The sequence below is a fragment of the Tursiops truncatus genome, chromosome 13 (genome assembly GCF_011762595.2).
Source record: "Tursiops truncatus isolate mTurTru1 chromosome 13, mTurTru1.mat.Y, whole genome shotgun sequence".
Lineage (NCBI taxonomy): Eukaryota > Metazoa > Chordata > Mammalia > Artiodactyla > Delphinidae > Tursiops > Tursiops truncatus.
Window position 1 is genome coordinate 8,124,591 of NC_047046.1, and position 21,721 is coordinate 8,146,311.

General features: G+C 48.5%; 1 protein-coding gene and 1 long non-coding RNA gene across 4 annotated transcripts; one reads left to right on the forward strand and one right to left on the reverse strand.

Annotated features, from left to right (window-relative positions):
* Nucleotides 1-1,516: 1,516 nt before the first annotated feature.
* Nucleotides 1,517-18,154, reverse strand: P2RX4 (purinergic receptor P2X 4). 2 transcript variants are annotated; one of them, XM_004330179.4, is made up of 12 exons: nucleotides 18,020-18,154; nucleotides 13,941-14,088; nucleotides 10,901-10,972; nucleotides 10,712-10,784; nucleotides 10,165-10,261; nucleotides 6,228-6,308; nucleotides 5,982-6,123; nucleotides 5,749-5,885; nucleotides 3,230-3,323; nucleotides 3,055-3,120; nucleotides 2,619-2,714; nucleotides 1,517-2,119 (listed from the first exon to the last, which is right to left on the reverse strand). In XM_004330179.4, exons 1-12 carry the CDS (start codon nucleotides 18,151-18,153, stop codon nucleotides 2,093-2,095), a joined length of 1,167 nt encoding a protein of 388 aa, XP_004330227.1. In that variant the 5' UTR covers nucleotide 18,154; the 3' UTR covers nucleotides 1,517-2,092. The 2 variants fall into 2 exon arrangements, with proteins under 2 accessions (XP_004330227.1, XP_073646164.1); XM_073790063.1 differs by lacking the exon at nucleotides 3,055-3,120.
* Nucleotides 18,155-18,199: 45 nt separating this feature from the next.
* Nucleotides 18,200-20,433, forward strand: LOC109552602 (uncharacterized). Of its 2 annotated transcripts, none has more exons than XR_002179485.3 (2): nucleotides 18,200-18,336; nucleotides 19,022-20,433. It is a non-coding gene; the product is annotated as an uncharacterized lncRNA (long non-coding RNA). The 2 variants fall into 2 exon arrangements; XR_012325113.1 differs by having other exon boundaries at nucleotides 18,203-18,336; nucleotides 18,936-20,433.
* The last annotated feature ends 1,288 nt before the right edge of the window (nucleotides 20,434-21,721 follow it).

Sequence of the window (21,721 nt, forward strand, 5' to 3'; positions counted from 1 at the left end):
GAAGCTTGCAAAGCACTGCTCTGCCAGGCAGGTCACTGGCAGATAGGTTCTTCTGACGGAGACCAAACAGGCGAACAGCTACGGTAGCAGTTTGAATCACACACTGAATACGTCCCGTGGGTAGGCATGCAACGTGACACTTCACCCGTGAGGTAGGTATTAACCCCATTTATGGATCATCATCTGTAAACCGAGGCTCAGAAAGTAGGCTGAATTTGTCAGCAGATTCAGTGTTCTGCAGAGCCTTGACGGTTGCCGGTTTTCATGGCCTCTGGAGACTATTTTAGAACGGTCGCTTTCTCCAGACTGCGGGCTGAGGGCTCCCTGTATTCTAAATGTGAACCTAGCCCACAGGATTGCTTTACTAGCTTTGGACTTCAGTTTTCTGTTATCAAGCGACAGTAGATGAAATCTGAAAGATTCCTGTTCCATGACTGCAGAAATACAACATTGAAATACGGGCCCTCCAGAGACAAGAGCAGGTGTTCCTGTTCAAAGACCCCACTGAGAATCTGATGAAAGCGAGCAGAAATGCACACAGGTGCATCACTTTGCACAGCTTTAGGGGTTTCAGAATCTCCTAGAAGGTCATCCATGGATGCAAGGCTGAAGGAACCCTACTTAAGAGGCAGTGCCAAGGAGTGCCAACAAGTGGGGCTGTAGCAGAAAGCAAGATGATTCTGGTGAGTTAAAGGACAGTGCCGCCCCCAACCCTCATCCCACCTGGCTGTAGCCTTCCATTTTAGAAAAGGGAGGCTGAAAGGAGTCTTCCTCACTCCAGTAACCATCACTCCTTAGCCTGCAAGATCATAAGCCTTTCCTAAAAATTCCAGCTCCATGTGACTGGTGTGTTCAAGCAGGCATTTTTCAGAAAGGTAGCTTGAACCAGAACTTCTTCAAAGGGGTCTGTAAACTTTTTTCTTTTTTCCCCAGAGCAAGAAAAGCCCAGGTTGGCCATTTATCCTGCAGAAGCAGAGCACTTCTAAAATAAACGTTCCCTCAGCAGTTGGAAATGAATTCCTAACGAGGAGGAGGGGCAGGCTGCTTTCTTTAGGGAGATCCTGAACACCTGATGCGGAATAGAGTCGGTGTGCAGGCAAGCTAGAAATAGCTTCGTTAACATTTCACATCGGTGGCAAGGTAGGTGTAGGGGGTGCTGCTTTTGGTTGGAGGTTTCTGGAAGGCAAATGAGGAGGAGGGAGGATAAGCCACCTTCATGTCACCTAAAACTGTTCCCTGTGGTGCAGACCCACACTTTTATGTAAAATGTAAGCACTGGTAAGACAAACGGTACACCACAGAAAAAGAATCTCGTAAACTCTATAGGAACACAAGCTAACAAAGATCATACTTCTTAGGTTTTAAGAGAAGGTTAAAGTTGAAAAAAAAAAAAACCTAAGCTCCAGCAATAGACTGTTTCAGGAGCACAGTGAGCTGGGATAACAAATGGATTTACTGGTCCAAGTAAAGGGGAAGGAAGGAAAGTTCTAGCTCACGCTGTGAAACCACACAGAGATTAAGAAAATCATTTGTTTTAATGTTTGGTCCTCAGTCATCTCAATGTAGCTCTTCTCAAAGGAAAAACACTAGCTCCGCCTCATGACCTCGTGGTTGAAGCCTCGGGTGGGGGGAGGGGAACAGCAGCCTGGAAGTGCCGAAGAGCTACAAGCACAGCCAGGTGTCCCGCCTTCCTTATACAGTGCTTGAGTGGAGCTGCCGGGCCTTGGAGGACTGGGCCTGTCTCGAAGGGGGCTGGAGATGGAAGCTTCTGAGGAGACCCGGCCCTGGAGAAGTCCTCGGCCCTGTAGCCACAGCCACTTCACTGCCCTCGGGCCAGAGCTTGCCCCAGTGACCCCAAAGAGAAGGAACGGCAGAGGTGACCCAGCCACAGACAGGAGGTGACCAACGTGCGTAGTGGTTTACTACGCAAACCCTACACACCAGACATGGGAGCAGCTGGGCAACCCTGCAGTACTTGTGGAGACTGACTCAGAATCTGGAACTTCCTCTGGGGTGACATGGCAGGCAGCCTTTTCTCCCTCCTTGCTGTGCTCTGATGAGGGCCAAGGAGAGCCCAGGTGTGGGGTGGGCATCACTGGTCCGTCTCACTGCCAAGACCCTGCAAAGAACAATATGCTTATCGTCAGTTGATATGCTTATGGATACATGTGCACCGCCCTGTGCTGCCCGCAGGCAAGCCTGGACCATTTCGGGCAGGTGGGAATTGGGGACTTTCCCTGAGGACGTCTGGACAGCCCTTCACAACTGAGCGTATTCAGGTAGGTCCTAGGGGTCCCCAACCCCTCTTTCTCTTCAAGGCGAATTGAAGTAGAGTGTGGACAGAGGTTTTGGCATGATATCCATTATCATAACTAACCTGAGACATCACTGATTAAAATGAAGGCTAGATTTTAAAGAGTGAGTCCATTTGAAGAAAAGTATGAAGTAAAGGCTAGTATAGGTGGTCTAGAAATGGAGCAGATGACAAGAGTCGCATGTGACTGCGCGAGTGGACAACACACCTAGATGACCTAGGGGTTCTCACCGCTGGGACAAGAGGCAGGTGAGGTAGGCCGCTTGGGCCTTCCTGCCGGCTGGGAGCTCAGGAGGCGACCTACCCGCTCATAGTCTTCCACATATTTATATTTCTTCTCCCGATAGTAGTATCTTTTCTTCATGCAGTAGAGGACAATGACATCACACAGCACTGTTGCCTGAATGCAGCACAGGGCAAGAAAGAATGAGGCAGGATGCTGTGGCCCTATTATTCTGTGTGCGCCCCTTCCCACAAAGCCTGGGATCTTCCAAGGAAATGAAGGGCTCCTCCATCTCTCCGGGGGGAAAAGGTTAGGGCCCGAGGAGCGCTGTCTTGGAGAAGGGCAGGAGGAAGCAGGTGGGGATGGGGAAGGGAAATAAGCCTGGAGGGTCGAGCCTAGAAACAAGTCTGGGGTCAAGGGGAAGAACCAGGATGCCAGCAGAGGGTCTCAACTTGCAGTTCTGGGGGGGGTCACAGTCCCAGGCGGGTGGCCAGAGAGGTCTAAGTGAGCCACTCACCACCCCTAAGAGCGCCAAGCCAGAGCCAATGTTGATCATGGTGGGGATGATGTTAAATTTCCCAGCCTGCAGATGATGGGAGAAAAAGAAGTTGTGGGGAGAGGGCCCCTTGCCCCTGGCCAGCCCAGAAGAGGACCAGTGGGCTCTGAACGAGGGGAGCCGGCGGCCAGGCTACCTTTCCAAACACGATGATGTCGAATCGGATGCCATAGGCTTTGATGAGCGTGCGGCGCTCGGTGCCGGTCAGGTCGTTGTAGTACTTGGCAAACCTGGTAAAGAAGGCCAGGTTAGAGGGAAAAGGCACAGGGAGGCCTGAGACAGCCTCTGGGTCCTGCTGAGGGATGTCAGAGTGAACTCCCAAGGCCCTGGCGGAGTTGGCAATGGCTTAGGGCTCGCTCTGCCTACCGAACGAACCACACTCGAGCACCTCGGGGCTTCTCCAGGCTCATGTGAGCCACGCAGAAGGAGGGCTGGCCTGTTGAGGAGGAGGGCGCTGGGGCCCGCAGGGCAGAGCGTCTGGAATGCTGGCACAAGGGTGCACGGAGAGATCCCTCCTCTGTCATCACCCTCACTTCCTACGACTTAAAACGGAACTTCCTCCTCTGAAAGTCCTTCCTGATACAGCTGAGCCCCGCCTCTCTCAAGGAGACCCTGGCCACTAACAGAAGGTGGCCAGCCAGCAGTGATGGCCAAGTCTGCTTTGTGGGTGGGGGGACCGAGCATCTCAGCACTGGACATTTTTTGTATTAAAGAACCATTGATCCATCAATTGGATGAGTGGATAAACAAAATGTGTTATACCCACACCATGGAATATTATTTAGCCATAAAGAGAAGTACTGATAAATGCCACAACATGGATGAACCTGGAAAAAAACCATGATGCTAGGTGAAAGAAGCCAGTCGCAGAAGGCCACATATCGTATGAGTCCATTCCTATGAAAGTCAAGAATCGGCAAATTAGGTAGATTAGTGGTTGCCAGGGGTTGACGTAGCTGAAGGGATAGAGGGATACAGCTAAAGGGTCTGGGGTTTCTTTCTGAGGTGATGAAAATGTTCTGAAATTGACTGTGGTAACAGTTGCACAACTCTGTGAATATACTAAAAACAACTGAATTCTACACTTTAAATGGGTGAACTGTGTAGTATGTGAACTATATCTCAATAAAACCATTTATAAAGGACCACCAGGAGGGGGAATTCCCTGGCAGTCCAGTGGTTAGGACTCTGTGCTTCCACTGCAGGGGGCACAGGTTCAACCCCTGGTCGGGGAACTAAGATCCCACATGCAAAAATAGAACACGAAGGGGCATGCTGGGGGGAGAACCACTGAGACTGATACCATTTGCTGCCCGTGTTATACAGGGGATCCACCAGGAGCCTAAGCTGTGGCCTGAGATCTGTCTGGCCCACAACTTCATGCCGTGGTCCAGGCCCGGGGAACTCAGGTGGGGCCTGATGCTGGTGGAGGTCAGGGGGATGGGTGTCCTTGTGAGGGTCCTATCGGCTTCTCTGTTCTGGGGTTCCAACCCAAGATTGAAGTTTTCCACAGTGGTTTCTACAAGAAACTGTGTAACCGTAGAGATAGAGCAATGCAAATCTGACTCCCTTACTAGGGAAAAATGCAAGGATCTGCCCTTCTATCAGTGAGCCAGATGGTTCACGAGGACAGCAGATGCTCTGTGCATTTGATTCCACACATCACCACTAGAGGGAGACAAGAGCAGCAAAAGAGCACCACTGACCCTACTTGGAAATAGGGTCTTTGCAGATGTAATTAGTTAAGATGCAGTCATACTGGATTAGGGTGGACCTCAAATCCAATATGACTGGTGTCCGTAAAAGAAGAGAGACAAAGGACAAAGGGACACAGGCACAGATGGGAGAAGGCCATGTGACGACAGAGGCAGAGACTGAGTAATGCACCTATGAACCAAGGACCACCAAGGATTGTCAGGAGCCACCAGAAGCTGGAAGAGGCAAGGAAGGAGCCTGGCCTGCTGACACACTGATTCTGGGCTTCCAGCCTCCAGAACTGTGAGAGAACAGATTCCTGCTGTTTCAAGCCACCCAGTTTGTGGTCATTTGTTACGGCAGCCCCAGGAATCCAATACACAGCACTTCTAGCAGGGAAATACCAGCAGAGGCCTTTCCTGAGGCTAAAACTTGTATCCCCTGCACCTTGGGAGATTCTGGGGGCCAGATCAACCGAGAAACCAATTCATGGATCAGGCCCCAGAGGCCTTTGGACTGGAGGACCACAGGCTCATCCACTCCTCAAAATTAGTGAGCAGAGGGACTTCCCTGGCGGTCCAGTGGTAAGGACTCCATGCTTCTGCTGCAGGAGGCCTGGGTTCAATCCCTGGTCGGGGAATTAAGATCCCACAAGTGCACAGCCAAAAAAAAAAAAGAAAAAAGACCCCAGCAGGGTCCTGGCTGAGGCTGGCCGGCCCAGGAAAGCTAAAGCAGACAGTCGTTCTTGAGGCAAGAAAAGGCGAGGAGGGCGCTCACAGGTCAGGATGCCACAGGGGCAAGGTCCTGCTTGGACCACTCTCCCTGGCACACGCCTCCCCACCTGCCCTTGGGGTGCCGCCTGAGTGCTGGTCTTGGGTGGGTGTGGAGGCCCCCAATGGGGAGTGATGCAACTACCATCACCCCCAGCACATGAGGAATGGGGCCCAAGCTCACACCCACCTGAAATTGTAGCCTGGGGACACGTTGTGGTCCACGTCCCGGGTGTCCAGGCGGCGGAAGGAATACCTGGGCAAGCAGAGGGAGGCGGCTCTGTCCAGGTTGCAGTCCCATTTGATCTGGATGCCCATGATGCCTCCCTGTGGGTTGCGAACAGACAGAGCGAGCTTTCCTCAGAGCCCATTCTAGAAGGAGATGTGTCAAAGACTGTTAGAAAAGCGAGGACCTACACCTACCTCAACAGCCATGTCCTGGAAGTTGTGCCCTGCGTTCTCCACTATTTTGCCAAGTCGGAATATGGGGCAGAAGGGATCTGTTTTAGCGTCATAAATGCACGTCTTGAGGTAGGTAGTGGTGATGTTGGGAAGGATATTCCTCCTAAAGTTGGGAGGAAGCAGAAAATAGGAGCAAGGACAACCTCAAAGAAGAGCCACAAGTTTCCCCAAGACACTGGCGAATTCACACAGCTGGCCGCCACTTACTTGCTGAAATTAAATTTGGGATACCAGATGTTGTTCTTAATCAAAAGAGTGAAGTTTTCTGCAGCCTTTAAAAAAGCAGGCCTGAAAAAAATTACAACGTATTGTTAACAAAAGTACAAACATATGTACACTCCTAATATACCTAGGTAATATTTTTTTTTTTGCGGTACACGGGCCTCTCACTGTCGTGGCCTCTCCCGTTGCGGAGCACAGGCTCCGGACGCGCAGGCTCAGCGGCCATGGCTCACGGGTCCAGCCGCTCCGCGGCATGTGGGATCTTCCCGGACCAGGGCACGAACCCGTGTCCCCTGCATCGGCAGGCGGACTCTCAACCACTGCGCCACCAGGGAAGCCCCCTAGGTAATATTTTTAAGTCGCATACCCATGTGTCTTACGATGTCACTTTGCCAAGAAGAAAGTAAAACATATCTCATCTTTTCTACTTTCCTCTGCATAAACACCAGGTCAAGAGAGGAGACTGCAAACCAAGGCTTCTGATTTCTTCCAGTCATGGAAGGGCAGGGCCTCTTCCTCAAGGCAGTGGGAATTTAAGAACCTGAGGAATAGCTAACGAAGGGCGGGAGGGGTGGTGCCTCGTGGCCTCACTAGAAATCACTCATCCGGCAGGTGCTGGGTTTCAGGACTTACCTCCCTCAGGTATTCTTGGGAATGCTCAACAGATCTGGTTTAAGAAGCAAAAGCAAAGGTGAATTCATCTACAGGCTTGACACAAAAAGTGCATGTCTGCTGTTGCACCACACCTTGGAAGTGCCACGTCAGCTCCTGCTGACTGTAGGAGTTGAATTTCCCAAGGGGACCCCACTGCTTTGGAGGGTTTCTTCAGGAGGATCTGGCACTGTAGACTGACTCCTCAGTGGTGGGGGGGGGCCCTGACCCAGGTGGAAGCTTTTTGTTTGTTTGTTTGGCTGCACCACATGGCAGGCAGGATCTTAGTTCCCCCACCAGGGATCAAACCCGTGCCCCCTGCAGTGGAAGCGTGGAGTCTTGACCACTGGACCTCCAGGGAAGCCCCCCAGGTGGAATCTTTGAAGCTATAAAAAGCCTCAGCAGTCTTCCCCACCCTGAGAAAGGAGCAGGGCCAGTGATGAGGCCACACAACGTGGGGAGCTGAGCCTGCCGCTACCGCTGATAAAGACCTTGACCGAGGCACTTCTTTTGGGGCTTTGAATTCCCTCGTCCCTGTATCAAGGGGATGGACTGTATCAACGTTTCTCAAACTTCTGTCACTCCCTATACCGCTGTGTGCCTCATGTGCAATACTTGTCTTTAAGATTAACCCTCCTTTAAAAAAAAATTGAGGTGAAATTCAGAGAACATAAAATTAACCATTTTAAAGTATACAATTCAGGGCTTCCCTGGTGGCGCAGTGGTTGGGGGTCCGCCTGCTGACGCAGGGGATGCCGGTTCGTGTCCCGGTCCGGGAGGGTCCCGCGTGCCGCGGAGCGGCTGGGCCCGTGAGCCATGGCCGCTGGGCCTGCGCGTCCGGAGCCTGTGCTCTGCGGCGGGAGAGGCCACAACAGTGAGAGGCCCGCGTACTGCAAAAAAAAAAAAAAAAAATTCATAAAGTATACAATTCAGTGGCATGAAGCACATTCCAGTGTTATACAACCATCACCTCTATCTAGTTCAAGAACATCTTTATCACCCCGAAAGGAAACTGCTTGTTCGTCAAGCAGCTACTAGCCATTCTCCCCTCCCCTCAGCCTTCGGGAACCACCAACCTACTTTCTTTCTTTCTCTATGGATTTGTCTATTCTGGACATTTCATATGAATGGGATCAGACAGTATGTGACTTTTTTGTGTCTGGCTTCTTGCACTTAGCATGTTTTCGAGGTTCATCCCTGTGGTAGCCTGTGTCAGAGCTTTTTATTCATTCCTTTTTATGGCTCAATAACATTCCATTGTACGTGTTCACCACAATCTGTTGATGGACATTTGGGTTGTTTCCACCTTTAGGATCAACTCTTTTTTTTTTTTTTTTTCTTACTGACATTCATTTTGAAGTAAAACTTTCCATCATGACCATAAAAAATATCGTTTGCCACAAGTTAGAGGTCATCGTTCAAATAAATATAACTAAGAACAATGTCATTACGAGCTGACATATTTTTGTCAGCCCAAGGTGTTGAGCCTGGGGCTTGTTCTCTGTGAGAAATGGAAATCAGCGAGGGACAGAGAGGTATTGAACACACTCCAGACCAGAATCTCCTCCTTGATATCAGCCAGGGGCTGAATAAGAGTGGAGATGGGAAGACCTTTCTCTCCATGTGACTCAGTGCTGAAATTTTTTGTATCAGTGTACACTTAAAAATCATCCTACACTGGATTAGATCTATAACAGCGCTGATATAGGCATACATATAGCTGATTCACTTCATTGTACAGGAGAAACTAACACAACATTGTAAAGCAATTACACTCCATTAAAAAAAAAATACATAACAGCACTGTCCGGTGAAAATATACTGTGAGGCACAAACCACACTGTAATTTAAAATTTCCTAGTAGCTACATTAAAAAGTAAAAAGAGGGAATTCCCTGGCGGTCCTGTGGTTAGGACTCTGCACTTCCACTGCAGGGGGCGCTGGTTCCATCCCTGGTCAGGGAACTAAGATCCCACATGCTTCGCGGCCAAAAATAAAGTAAAAAGAAACAAGTGAAATGAGCTTTTCTGTAATAAGCCAATATATCTATAATGTTACCCCAACATGTAAACAACATAGAATGTTATTAATGAGATACTACATTTTTTTTTTTTTAATAATAAGCCTTCAGAACCTGGAGTGTATTTTGCGCTGAGAGCTCATTTTGGACCCAGCTGCATTTCAAGTGCTCAGTAGCCACACATGGCCACCGGCTCCATAAAGTCCCTTCCAGCTCCAGAATGCTAGGATTCCTCGTCTTCTAGTATTTCCCTCCCTTGCCGGAGCTGTTGCCCTCAGCAATCCGCAGTCCTCACCATTCTCTTGTGTTGCGACACACCCAGGGTGAGGATCACATGGTTACCTGCTCCCCTAGGCTTATCTAGGCCTCAGTCTGAACCCTGAGAAAGGCCCCAGGTTGCCAGCAGTTCCGAGAGCTTACTTCTGACTCCACCCACTCACAGCACAGCTGATCGCAGTTCGAAAGAATGTTATTCTAGGCAACCTTGAACCTGCTCTAGTTTATAAAACACACTTTAACGGACATTAATAATTTTCCTGCCCAGCATCTGTACCTTTTTTCTGGTAACAGAACCCCACACTTCCTTTAAAAGCCACGCCTCCCCCACTCTCAACCTGTGTCATTCGGGTGGGTTTGACTCCCCGCTGAGCTAGGAAGGCACATGACCCAGGCCTGAGCCAGAAGCAAAGTCCATCCCCCAGCCACAGTGATGGGTTGGATGGGTTGACAGATGTGGCTGAAGCTGTGAAGATGGACAGGTCTAGAATCTTTACGGACAGCTGGGCAGGGGGACTAGGGACTATGCCATGGGTCCTGCAAACGAAGCCACCACGGAGGGAAGCAGAGCCAAGAGGTGGCGACTCGGATGCTGTCCTTCGAGCCCCAGGTCTAGCCATGCTGGGATCTCTGTGGTTAGTTGAACAACAAACCGCCCCCACTGTGCATGTGTGTGTGTGTGTGTGTGTGTGTGTGTACACACCCGTTTAAGGCCCTGAGAACTGTTTCCTGTCAGTTACTTGCAACTGACAGAGGCCTAACTAGCAACAAGTCACCTGCACTCTTATCCTGAGTGAAAAACACCGTGGCCCACTAGCTACTGAGGGCTGCTGCCTTGTGGTTGAGAACCACCAGCCCAGGGAAGCCTCACGCTACAGGCTGACACCAAGAGCACAAAGCCACAACTCCCCTGCCACCTCTCTCAGGCCCGAGACCCAGCATTTAGGACACTTCTGTCCCTTTGGCAGGACTCACGTTGGCACTTGTGCGTTATCCTCCACCGGGCACCAGGCTGCCACCTCGCATGTGTTCACGGTCTCATTGAACGGCACGCACCTTCCTGTCGCAACTCCTACAGGGGCGAGGGGCACCCAGGTCTATGGGGGTCTCCTACTTTCTACTTTGTGAGGCAGAGTAGAAACTCCACCATGTATCCTATGCAATCAATCTTGAGCTAGTCTAATTCTGGGATTTAGACAGCATCCAGAAATTCAAATTGGAGGAAAAGAGTTGTCTAAGTCCTAGCCACATCACTGCTTTGCCAACTGCAGGGCTGGGGTGGTGCAGAGCCACAGGACAGGGCAAGATCTGGGATGGCTTCTGGGGTGCAGATGACAGAGATAAATGTCGAGGGGGCCCCAGGACCCCAGTCTGGACACCAGGCTCTCCCAGGCTCGTGTGGGGGATTTCTCCATCCTGGAGATGTCCCTCTGAGAGGGGGCCCACGGGGGAGGCAGTTTGGTCGGGGGCTACCCTCCCCAGGCTAAGCATCTACTGTGGAGTCACAGCCACAGGTTTGTACCATTGCTGTGGGTGCTTGCAGAGCCAGCAGTACAGTTGGCATCGGATTCACACACGGTGGTCTCATCTGGAATCTGGAAAAAGAAGAACCAGTGAAAACAGGTTGCACATGGCCTGGTCCCACCCACAGTGGGACAGGCACAGAGAGGTGGGTATGAGACCCGAGGCTCTTCCCCAAGAAGCTGCCTACCTCAGGACAGAGGCCCTGGGTCTGGTTCATGGTGACGATCATGTTGGTCATGATGAAGAGGGAGTTTTCCTCCTGTAAAGCAGGCAGAGGGGAGAGAGTGCTGCATACTACCTGCAGAGGAGCCAGGCAGAGCCACAGGGAAGACCCTTTACTAGGACAGTGCCTTCACTTCCCCCCCATGCCATGCAGAAAACAGTTAAAAACACTGATCTTAGGGTCTCCCATTCTCACCGATGAGAGTTATAACCTAACTGAAAACAGGGGCTCCAATACTTGCACACATGTTCACAGCAGCACCATTCACAATAGCCTAAAGGTGGAAACAACTCAGTGTCTATCAACGGATGGATGGATAAACAAATTGTGGTCCATACCCGTAAGGGAACATGACTCAGCCATAAAAAGGAATGAAGCACAGACCTGGCTACAATGTGGATGAACCTCAAAAACATGATGCTGAGTCCAAGAAGCCAGACACAAACGGCCACGTAGTGTATGATCCCATTGATGTGAAATGTACAGGCTAGGCAAATCCAGGAACAGAGAGTAGATTAGTGGTTGTGAGGGGGTGAGGGAGAAGGTGGACAAGGGGATGATAGCTTAATGAGTGGGGGCTTTCCTTTTAGACTGATGAAAATGTTCTGCAACTAGACTGACGTGATGGTACACAACATCGTGAATGTGCTAGATGCCACTGGAGTTTTCATTCTGAACTGGTTAATACTGTGATACATGAATTTCACCTCAGGTTAAAAAAACATGTCTATACCCTGAAATGGTTCCTTAATAAAGCTTGACTTGAGGGAAAAGAGTCAATAAGTGCTCAGTATATCCTCTGCCAACCGGATTACCTCACAGGCGCAGAAACACAAGACCTCAGAGGTCTCAAGTTAGGCTGGTTCTCTTTCCTAACAGGAACTAAAATAAATACATAAAACATTCTATACAGAAGGCCCAATCAGGGCTCGCCATTGACACTTCTCCTTTTTTTTCTTTATTTTATTTTTGTTTGTGTTGGGTCTTCGTTGCTGCGCGTGGGCTTTCTCTAGTTGCGGCGAGCAGGGGCTACTCTTGGCTGCGGTGCACGGGCTTCTCACTGCAGTGGCTTCTCTTGTTGTGGAGCATGGGCTCTAGGCGCGCGGGCTTCAGTAGTTGTGGCTCGCAGGCTCTAGAGCGCAGGCTCAGTAGTTGTGGCGCACGGGCTTAGTTGCTCTGCGGCATGTGGGATCTTCCCGGACCAGGGCTTGAACCCTGGTGCATTGGCAGACGGATTCTTAACCACTGCACTACCAGGGAAGCCTGGCACTTCTCCTTTTGAGAAGGTTCTGTGTTCTCCTCCTGAGTGTGAAGGTGCCAAATGGTTGATTTAAAGTTTCTGGAGAGCAATTCACTTGGGGATGAGACTGAAGAATTGCTAACAGTGACCTCCCAGTACAAGGAAAAAAAGACAAAGACCCTGCAAATTCTAGTTGGACCTCCTCCTTATTGGGCGCTGGTGCTCTAAAATGAAATGCTCTGAACATTTCATACTCCTGAGAAGAGCAGTCAGTGCTGGGAGCCATCAGGGAAACTCAGGGACCAAAGGGTCTGTAGACATCTCCACTCCCAGGTCTGATAAGGTGGTAGACGCTCTGGGAATAGTTGGCATCTTTCAAAGACAGACCTGGAACAAAGCATGTAGGGAAATGAGGAAATGGCCGCAGGAGGGGGCATGAGAATGTGGCAGGAGGCCCGGGTCAGGCGCCCCAGCAGGCTCCCGTGTTCCATATGTAGACACACTGCTTGCTTGGTGTTTACAGAAGGCTGTTCCTGCGTCTCTCCGGAGTTAGACCTGAACAAGTCAGTGTGGTTTACTTTTTGTTTCCTATTTCTTATCTATTTTAAGTTTAGGGAAATTTCAGTCTGGAGATGAGCCGAGTAGATGCGGTGCAAATACACGTTTGTGTTCCATCTTTGGAGGAGCAGGATATCGTGAAAGCTCATGAAGAGAGCCGTGTGGGACTCACACGGCCCCCGGCTCCGATCCGAGATGGAAGGCAGAGCTGCTGTGTGCTCCTTTCCACTGAGGGGCAGAAGCAGGGGGCCGTACCCTTCTGTGGGTCCAGTAAACAGACGGAGTGTGATATTCCGAGCCTGCCAGGACGAGGCCGTGGCTTCGTAGGAAGCAGAGGTCTCTCTGTAGAGACAGGTGCATGCCAACAGCACCAGCTTCCTCCAGCAAACTATGAGTCCCCTGTTCCATTTGACCTTTATGGCTTATTAGCTCTGATTTCTCTCTGGGCACCCCACGAGAGCCTTCTCTTGAGAAGGCAGAGGGAAAATGAACACACTTGAAGAGAGAGTTTCTGAAGTCCTTGCTCTGAGCCAAGAGCTGACAGCTTATCTGCATGTGGCCACCCCAGTCACCCTAGCACGTGGGCCATCTGGAGGGATATGTGGGGTTTGACTGTGGATCAGAGCCATTATCATGGTTAAAGAGAGTCAATATTTAACTTGGAGCTTTGTGGATTAACAGACGGGAGACTAGGATGCTGCATCAAACAGTTTCTTCCCTCCCCTGTGTTCCTGATGGAATCCTATATGGGTATGGCTGTTTCCTTCTTCTTTGGCTTTGGGTCTCTACGGGCTGTTAAAGTTTGTACGCTGTCTGAAAAGATTTACCTTGTGGGTTTACAACAGTAAAGCAAACCACAAAATGTGGAAAGGTGATAGTTCCACCTGCATTTTTCCCAGGATTTAAAACGTGCTTTTCTACTTTTCAAGTCCGGTGACAGACTCAGATGTCCATATGGAAAGCTTCCTCTGTTTAAGCCAGCCATGTTTTAGGGCTGAAGAAACGTAGCTGATTGAATATTACCTGTTAGACCCTAAGCCAAAAAGAGGTCTGTCTGCACTGCTCTCTTGGACTAAAACCATCAGTCTGGGCATTGGTGATGTTAGAACTCTGGGCATGCCAATCACTAATCAAGAGTGCAAAGGTGAAGGGAAAGCAGCTAACTAGAGGCTTGAGCTTTAGACAGAGACACAGTGGGAGGCTTACCTGAGCTGGAATCACATAATCGGCCACATCCCAGATCCGGAATCCAAGTTTAGAAGTATTGGTCGTGGTTACACCCTTGGCTTTGGCAGTAACAGAGCTGACCACAGAGTCCATTTCCTGGTAGCCCTTTTCCCACACAAACACCCAGCTACAAAATAAAACAGGTCTCTTAAATTGCCATTAGGATTGCATGAATTTGAGTTAATGCTAGGGAGCCTCTGGTAGCCAGAGGCTGAAAGTATGATGTTTACTAGTTGTGACTTTGCAAAAGCTGCTTAACTTTGTAACTTAGTGCAGTGATCAGCACAAAGAAAATGCTCAGTGAATGCTGTCTTTATTACTAGGTATTTGAACACTTTCAATGCACTATGACCCGCAGAATTACCATGAGATAATAGAAATTATGATAATGATAGTTACCATTTGAATGTCTTTAGGTGCCAGGTACTGATCTAAGCTCTTTATGTGTATTAACTAATTTAATACTGACCACTTTATAAGGCAGGTGTCATTATTCTTCTCCATTTTACAGAGGAGAAAACTGTAATTCAGAGAGGTTAAGTCACTTGCCCAAGGTCACACAGGTAGTGAATGGCAGAGTCAGCATTTGAACTCAAGCTTTTTGCTTTCGAAGTCTCCTTTCTTGCCCTCTATGCTATATATGCCCTCTAGAAAGGAGAATCATATCTTTTAAGTAAATGTATAATAGTTTCTTACTTTTTCTCTAAGAATTCAGGTCACATGTATGTTTCTCTCCTCTGAAGTGGAGACTTCACTACCAGCCTGAATAATTAAAAATCTGAAGGCATTGGTGCATAGTGGTTAGGACACTGGAACAGACTGAAGCCAGCCTATCTCAGTTCATCACTCACTAGGCATAAATTTGGCCAAGCTGCTTAACCTCTCTGTGCCTGTTTTTCCCATCTATACAACGGGAATGATAACAAGACTTCACAGGATTGTTGTGAGGTTACGTGAGTTAATGCATGTCAAATGCTTGGAACAATGTTTGTGAGCCATTATCAGCAGACTGAAATTGGCCACAATGGGAGCATTTACACCGTGGAAATTGGCCAGTACTACAAATCAGAACTCCTCCCCATCAGAGCTGTTGTTAAACATCAATAGTGACTACTATTGTTGTAATTTCTAGAGTCAAGAAATACTACTAGCATCCCTCTCCCCTCCTTATAAGCTCTAGGTGCTGAGACTTCAGAAATTTGCTTATTTGGTTACTTATTGTCTGAGTAGTCTCCAAGTTCACTACCCATCTTAGAGATGGGCTTTTTCCCTAAGAAGTCCTCTTCTTCAGGGTTTCTAGGAATTCAGCTGCAGTATAAGCTTCCATTTAATTCTAGTCAGACACAGAGAAGCTTAGAGCAGGGTCACTATTACTTTACCACCAAGTATAGTCATCCCTTGGTATCCATAGGGGATTGGTTCCAGGACCCCTGGGGATACCAAAAACCACGGATGCACAAGACCCTTATATAAAATGGCATAGTATTTGCATGTAACCTATGCACATCCTCCCCTATACTTTAAATCATCTCTAGGTTACCTATAATATCTAATACAAAGTAAATGCCATGTAAATAGTTGTAAATACGATGTAAATGCTATGTAAAAATAGTTGCTGGCAAGTGACAAATTCAAGTTTTGCTTTCTGGAACTTTCTGGAATTTTTTTTTAATATCTTTTATCTATGGTTGGTTGAATCTGTGGCTGCAGAACCTGAGGATACAGAGGGCTGACTGGATAGTGAGTTGCTAAGTCAGAGACACATGGTTTCATCTCAATCAGTATGTAAATAACTATTACCTCATCCTGTGACTGATAATACAATTAGATAACTGAGAAGTGTTCAGTCTCTCTTTTTTTTTTTTTTGGCCATGCAGCACACAGGATCTTAGTTCCCCGACCAGGGATTGAACCCATGCCCCCTGCATTGGAAGTGCAGAGTCTTAACCACTGGACCACCAGGAAAGTCCTGTTCAGTCTCTTTTTGAGGAAGGATTACCTTTGATCAGTACTGGAAAAGAGACCACAATTTCACCAAGATGAATTGAATCAGAAAGTTAAGAGATGAGGTTTTTTAAAATTTTTCTTAAAAGCCCTAAATTCAGATCCTGAGTCAGATCTGATCACAGCAAGATGTATAAAAGCAAAGCATTTACTGCTTAAAAAATCCTCATGATCAAGGCAGACAACACTCCATAGGAATCCTATAAAGCTGCACTGCCCAACAGAAATACAACGCGAATCGTGTAATTTCAACATTTCTCGTAGCCATGTTAAAAATTAAAAAGTAACAGGTAAAATTAATTTCAATGATATGTTTTATGTAACTCAACATATCCAATATATGTTAATGCTATCAATATAAGATGTATTAATATGATATTTAATTGTTTTTTGTACTATGTCCTCGAAATCTGGCGTGCATTGTACAGTGATTGCACATCTCAATTTGGAGTAGGGGTGTTTCAAATGCTCAACAGTTTCATGTGACTCCTGGCTACCATACTGCAGATATACTGTATGCAGTCTAGAACTTTACAGATACCCTAGATACCTAGAAGTAGATGTAAACTGATTCTCCTACGAGCAGCAAAAGCCAAAAGGAAAAAGCTGCCTGACGGCTCCTGATTCCAAATGCTTCAGGTCCAACCCAGCAATATGAGTTTAGTTAAACAGCTTGTAGTGGGTCTCGAAGTTTAAGGGTGCATCACAATCACTGGGGGGCAAGGAGTTGGTTGTGATGGTACTTAATGTGACTTAGAGTCCAAACCTGGGGGTAGGCCAGGTGGTTCTGATGCAGAGTTCATACCTGGAAAGCCCTTTTACTGACTACTGTCAGTACCTACTGCTGCTGCACTGATAGATGGTAGAAGCCAAACCTGCCAGATCATGGGGATTCCCTTAGGCAGTGTTAACAGATTCCAAGTCCCACCCCAGGGTGGGGGGGGGGAGGGGGGATGGTGTCCTGTTACCTTTAAACAATTCCTCAGATGAGTCCTTCATGTTCAGGTAGGTTTGGGAAACACTAGGACACTGGTTCCCAAAATTTGCTGCACATTAGAATCACCTGGGGAGTTGGTCATACTCTACAGCACTTGAATCAGAAAGTCTGGGTCTGAGAGCCAGCAGTCAGTATTTTTTAAAGATTCTCAAATAGCTCTATGTGCAGTTTGGGGAACACTGTATTAGGCCTTTTAAGAAAAACAAAAACAAACAAACAACCCCCCCCCCACGATGCAGCAGGTAACATCTGTCAGCTCAGCAGCTGTAGACACCATAACACCCCAGGTGAACCTTGAAAGCAGGCCCAGTTGGTAAATCAATTTCCACCTCCTCTCGAGTTTTATTACATTGTAAGGGTGCATCAATTAAAATTAAGCACTAGGTGAGGACTGATGGTGGAGGGACATATAAGCAAAGAGGGCAGCATGCGGAACGATAAGTCTAAAGCAGGTGCCTATACCAAAAACTCCAACAATCCCATAAAAGGAAGGAACTGAACTTAAGTGATTTTTGAAAGTGTGACCTCTCTATTATCTTGGGTTACCATATGATGCTCAAAGGAAAGGACAGGAAGCCACAGACCCAAAAGGAACCAAGTGGAAATCCCAAACCTTGGTTTCTGTCAGCAGATCATCAGAATGGGAAGTGAAGAGCAAAGAGTGAGTCATTTAGGGCAAAGCCCTCCCACCCCCAGCCAAAGGACATCATGGAGCAAGTCAGAAGGGACAGGAAGCATGAATGGCGAGGATGAAGATCTAGCTAGGCTTTGCCTTCAAGACACAACATCAAAGCAGCCTCTGGACCCAGAGCTGGCACAGAGCCCGTCCCTCTGGTGGCTAGGGTCGGGGGTGGAGGGTTGGGGGAGTAGGGATGTATCCCTGGCTTCGGGCCGCTGTCCCCTGGACCCCACCTGGAGGGCGCTCGCGGGGCTCGGCCGAGGACCTAGGCCAGAATGAGCAGGTGCGTGGCCGGGACCCAGAAGGGGGAGTTCCCGGCCGTCGGATCACACCCTGTCCCCGGGACCCCTCAGGGTCTTCGCCCGCGGCCGCGCTCACCCGATGACGTAGGCCAGGATGAGCAGCTGCACCGCCCTGTTCATGAGCCCCACTTTACGGCTGCGGATGAGCACGATGCGCGGCGTGTCGTACTCGAACAGGAAGGCCGCCAGCACCGCGCAGCAGCCCGCCATGGCTAGCGCTCCGCCGCCGCCGCGCCGCCCGGTTCCGCGCTCTGGACCCGGTAGCCTGACCCGCCGCCGCTTCCCCGTACTGGAGCCCCGCCCGGCGTGGCCGTTCGTGGGGGAGGGCCCGGAAGGAGGCGGTGCTGACCCTCGGGGGACTGGGCCGGGCGAAAGGCGTGACCTCCCCCTCGGGTACGAGTGCCGCGCCGCCTCAGGAGGGCTGGGGGAGAGCGACCCCCTCGGAGGGAATGGGGCCTGGGGGAGGGGGTGACCTCGTTGGGAACGAATGACCCCCTCTGGAGAGGGACGGGGGAATAATGACCCTCCCCCCCAGAGGGACTGGTGGAACGAGCGACTCCCCCCTCAAGGGGGGTGGGCTCTACGGGGATGGGATGACCTCTCCTTCAGGAACGAATGACCCCATGAGGAGGACCAGGGAGGATCGGTGACGCTCAGGGGAGATAGAGCCCTCAAGGAGAGAGTGACCTCCCCCTTGGGAAGGAGATACCCCTCCCAGGGGCGGGAGAGGTAATGAGCGACCCCCGTGGGTGTCTAGGAGTGAGCTGGGGGCGGGGTGGGGCGAGGCGAGGCGCTGGGGGCAGCTTAGGGGAAAGAGCAGCCTCTCTCCTGCAGGCTCCAATGGGGGGCAGCGCTGCCTTCTCGCTGCAGGAGGGAAAGCCTAAATATCCGGTACCCTAGGGACCCTTGGCTGGAGCCACACACGCTGCAAAATAGCCCTCTTAGAATTGAAGCTAGGTCACATACCTACTCCCATTCCGATGCTTCCTTAGTTGTAGGACGGGAGGAAGCAGCCTGAGCCTGGTGAGGGATTTCTGTGACCATCCTTTGAACTGAGGAAGTTTTATCACAACTTTAGGGAGAATTGGAAAATAGAGGGAAAGTGGAGGAAACACCCACAGTTGCACCACCTGAACATAATTTTCCACGTGTGTTCATTCCCTTCAGGTATGTTATCATAGGTATGTTTTATATTTAGTTTCATTCATTCATTCAACAAGTGTTAATAAACACCTTCCGTACCAGGCACTGTCTAGTGAACAGAACAAACCCAAACATTCTGCCTTCATGGAGTATAAATTCTAGCAGATAATTGTGTATACGTTTTTAATTTGTAAGCATAGTCAGTGATGGTACTTTTCAATTCCTGATTCACACTACATGTTTTCCATGTTACTGCAGACTTGTCATAATGATAATTTTAATCGATGGATTGTTTCTTCAGTTAGGGATGGTTTCCTTAACCGCTGTCATCTGATTGCTTCCAGTTTGTGGATCCTATGCATAATCTTTAACACACCATTTTAGGTCTTTTCCCGGAAGCGAGATTCCTAAGCCACACGACCTTGTTTTTACAAATATAAGAAGGTGAATAATAATAAAATTTGAGGAAGACAGTATCTGCCTCTGGAGATGGACTTGTCATGTTAACAGGAGGAATAGAGCTGCCACCTTCCTCAGTTCAAAATGGTCCCAGGAAAAGGTGGTGACAGTTTAAGTGGGATTTTATTCATTCTTTGACAGGTATTTACTGAGTGCCTGTTGTGTGCTTAACAGTGTTCTAGATGCTAGGCATATGAGGGTGAACAGACAGATAAAGTCTCTGCCAAAATGGAGCTTTGTGTAATTGGGGGGACTTAAATTCTATGTAGAAAAGAAAAACCCAGTCACTAAATTCTCATTGGAAAGAAACTTAAAAATACATTTCCTTAAGAGTCAAAACACATTTACAGCTCTCGTGAATACTTACCCCATAGTAATGAGATGGTCCTGGCCTTACAGATCTTGAATTTAAATGGTTTGTTTGTGTTTTTGAACAAAGTCAGTTAAGAGAAATGTACAAATAAAAGTTTTTGTTAGTGCCTAGTTGGTAGTGTAACCTTAGGCCCAACCAGAGAAGCTGATCCTGAAAAATGATTAGGAAAAAAAAAATTGTTTCATTTACACTCTTGCCCTGAGTTTATCTCTTTAAAAACAGCTCTCTTGAGGCATAATTGACATACAGTAAGCTGCACATATTTAAATTATACAATTTTATAAGTTTGACATAGGTACACACCCATGAAACCATCAGCACAATTAAGATAGTGAATATATCCAGTGCACTAGCTAGAGTAATCTTAGTTTATAAAGTAAAAGTGACTGCTGATTACAGTTGGGATTTTTCACATAATCTTTTTTTTTTTGCAACACAAGTCAATCTTTATTGAAAATTGCAGTATTAATACATAACAATTCTTGTTAAAATAAATGTGCTTTTAAGCATTTTAAGTCTGAGCTTATCTACTCATCAGATTGCATAAAAAAATAGCATGAATTTACACATAATGTAATTGGCTCAGGATGGATGTTCCTTTGTATTGATTGACACCTGGAGTTCAGTGCAGAGGTGAGGGGTGCCTTTAACACTGGCTTAAGTTTTAAAAAAGTACTATGAGAATGGTCTAAAAAAAAAGCGGTATTCAAAAATCATTAAAAAAAAAAAAAAGGAACCATTTCCTAGTCAGTAACAGTGGCTCCCTGGGGTCTCTCTTGAGTGGCCATCACAGTAACCCCACCAGGAACACATGAGAGCTGGCCTCAGGTCCAGCCCAATTATTCTACTGACTACTGGTCTCCACGAGGAGCTATAGGAGACTCCAATAGGGCTCAGGAGACCAAGATAAGACACTTGTCATCTCCAGCACACCAATCCTGGGAGCACAGCATCCCCTGAAGCTCACTGCAGGCTCCCTGCACAGAGATGCCAGCCTCTCCTTGGTCTCCCTGTCCCAAGTGACTTGACATTGGTCCTGGGGATTCAAATAAGATTACTCCAGAGGTTTTCTGTTCTTCAAGTGAATAGGGTGGGAAAAGAGGCAAATCCTCTGAAACATGTAAGATCAACTCTGCAACTTTCTATCTGAAAAGATCAGACCCTCCTCTGCAGCGTGTCCTCTGCAGGCTCCTTTCAGAAAGCTCAGGTTGAGCAATAAACAGCTCAGGAGAAAAAAACACACCATCATTTGAAACGTACTAGAGAGGAGAGTCACACAGTCCACCCTTCCCCTATGCCAACCACTCCTTTCTAGAGACACACCCCGTCCTTAGAAAGCACCAAGAGAAGAACCAGAAGCTGTACCCCACCTCAAGCCCCACACCCTTAAGCCTGCCCTTGCACAGCCAGAGGATGTCAGACAGGCATCCTGTCCCATCTGGGCAATGCCCAGGCTGGCAAGAACTGGGGCGTCCAGCTGTTAGCTGCCAGATAGGGAGAAGGTGACCCAACTGGTTGGAGTAATCCTCTTTCCAAATGTTTACAAAGGACAGGTGAAGAATTCTGAGTTTCCTTCTTAAAAAGCAGGCCCCAATACTGATGCGTCTGGTGCCTGCCATCCTTTCTCCACCTGCTGGCAGGACAGCACTACCAGAGATTAGTATATCCCAAGCCCCAAGAATCTATTTCCTCTTGTTTGAAGTGCTGATGCCAGCAGATGGAGAGAGGCACTGCATGCCCAGCTTGGGAAGGGCAGGGCGAGTACCAAGTACCAACCAGGTGTCCAGCCCATGGCCCAGGACC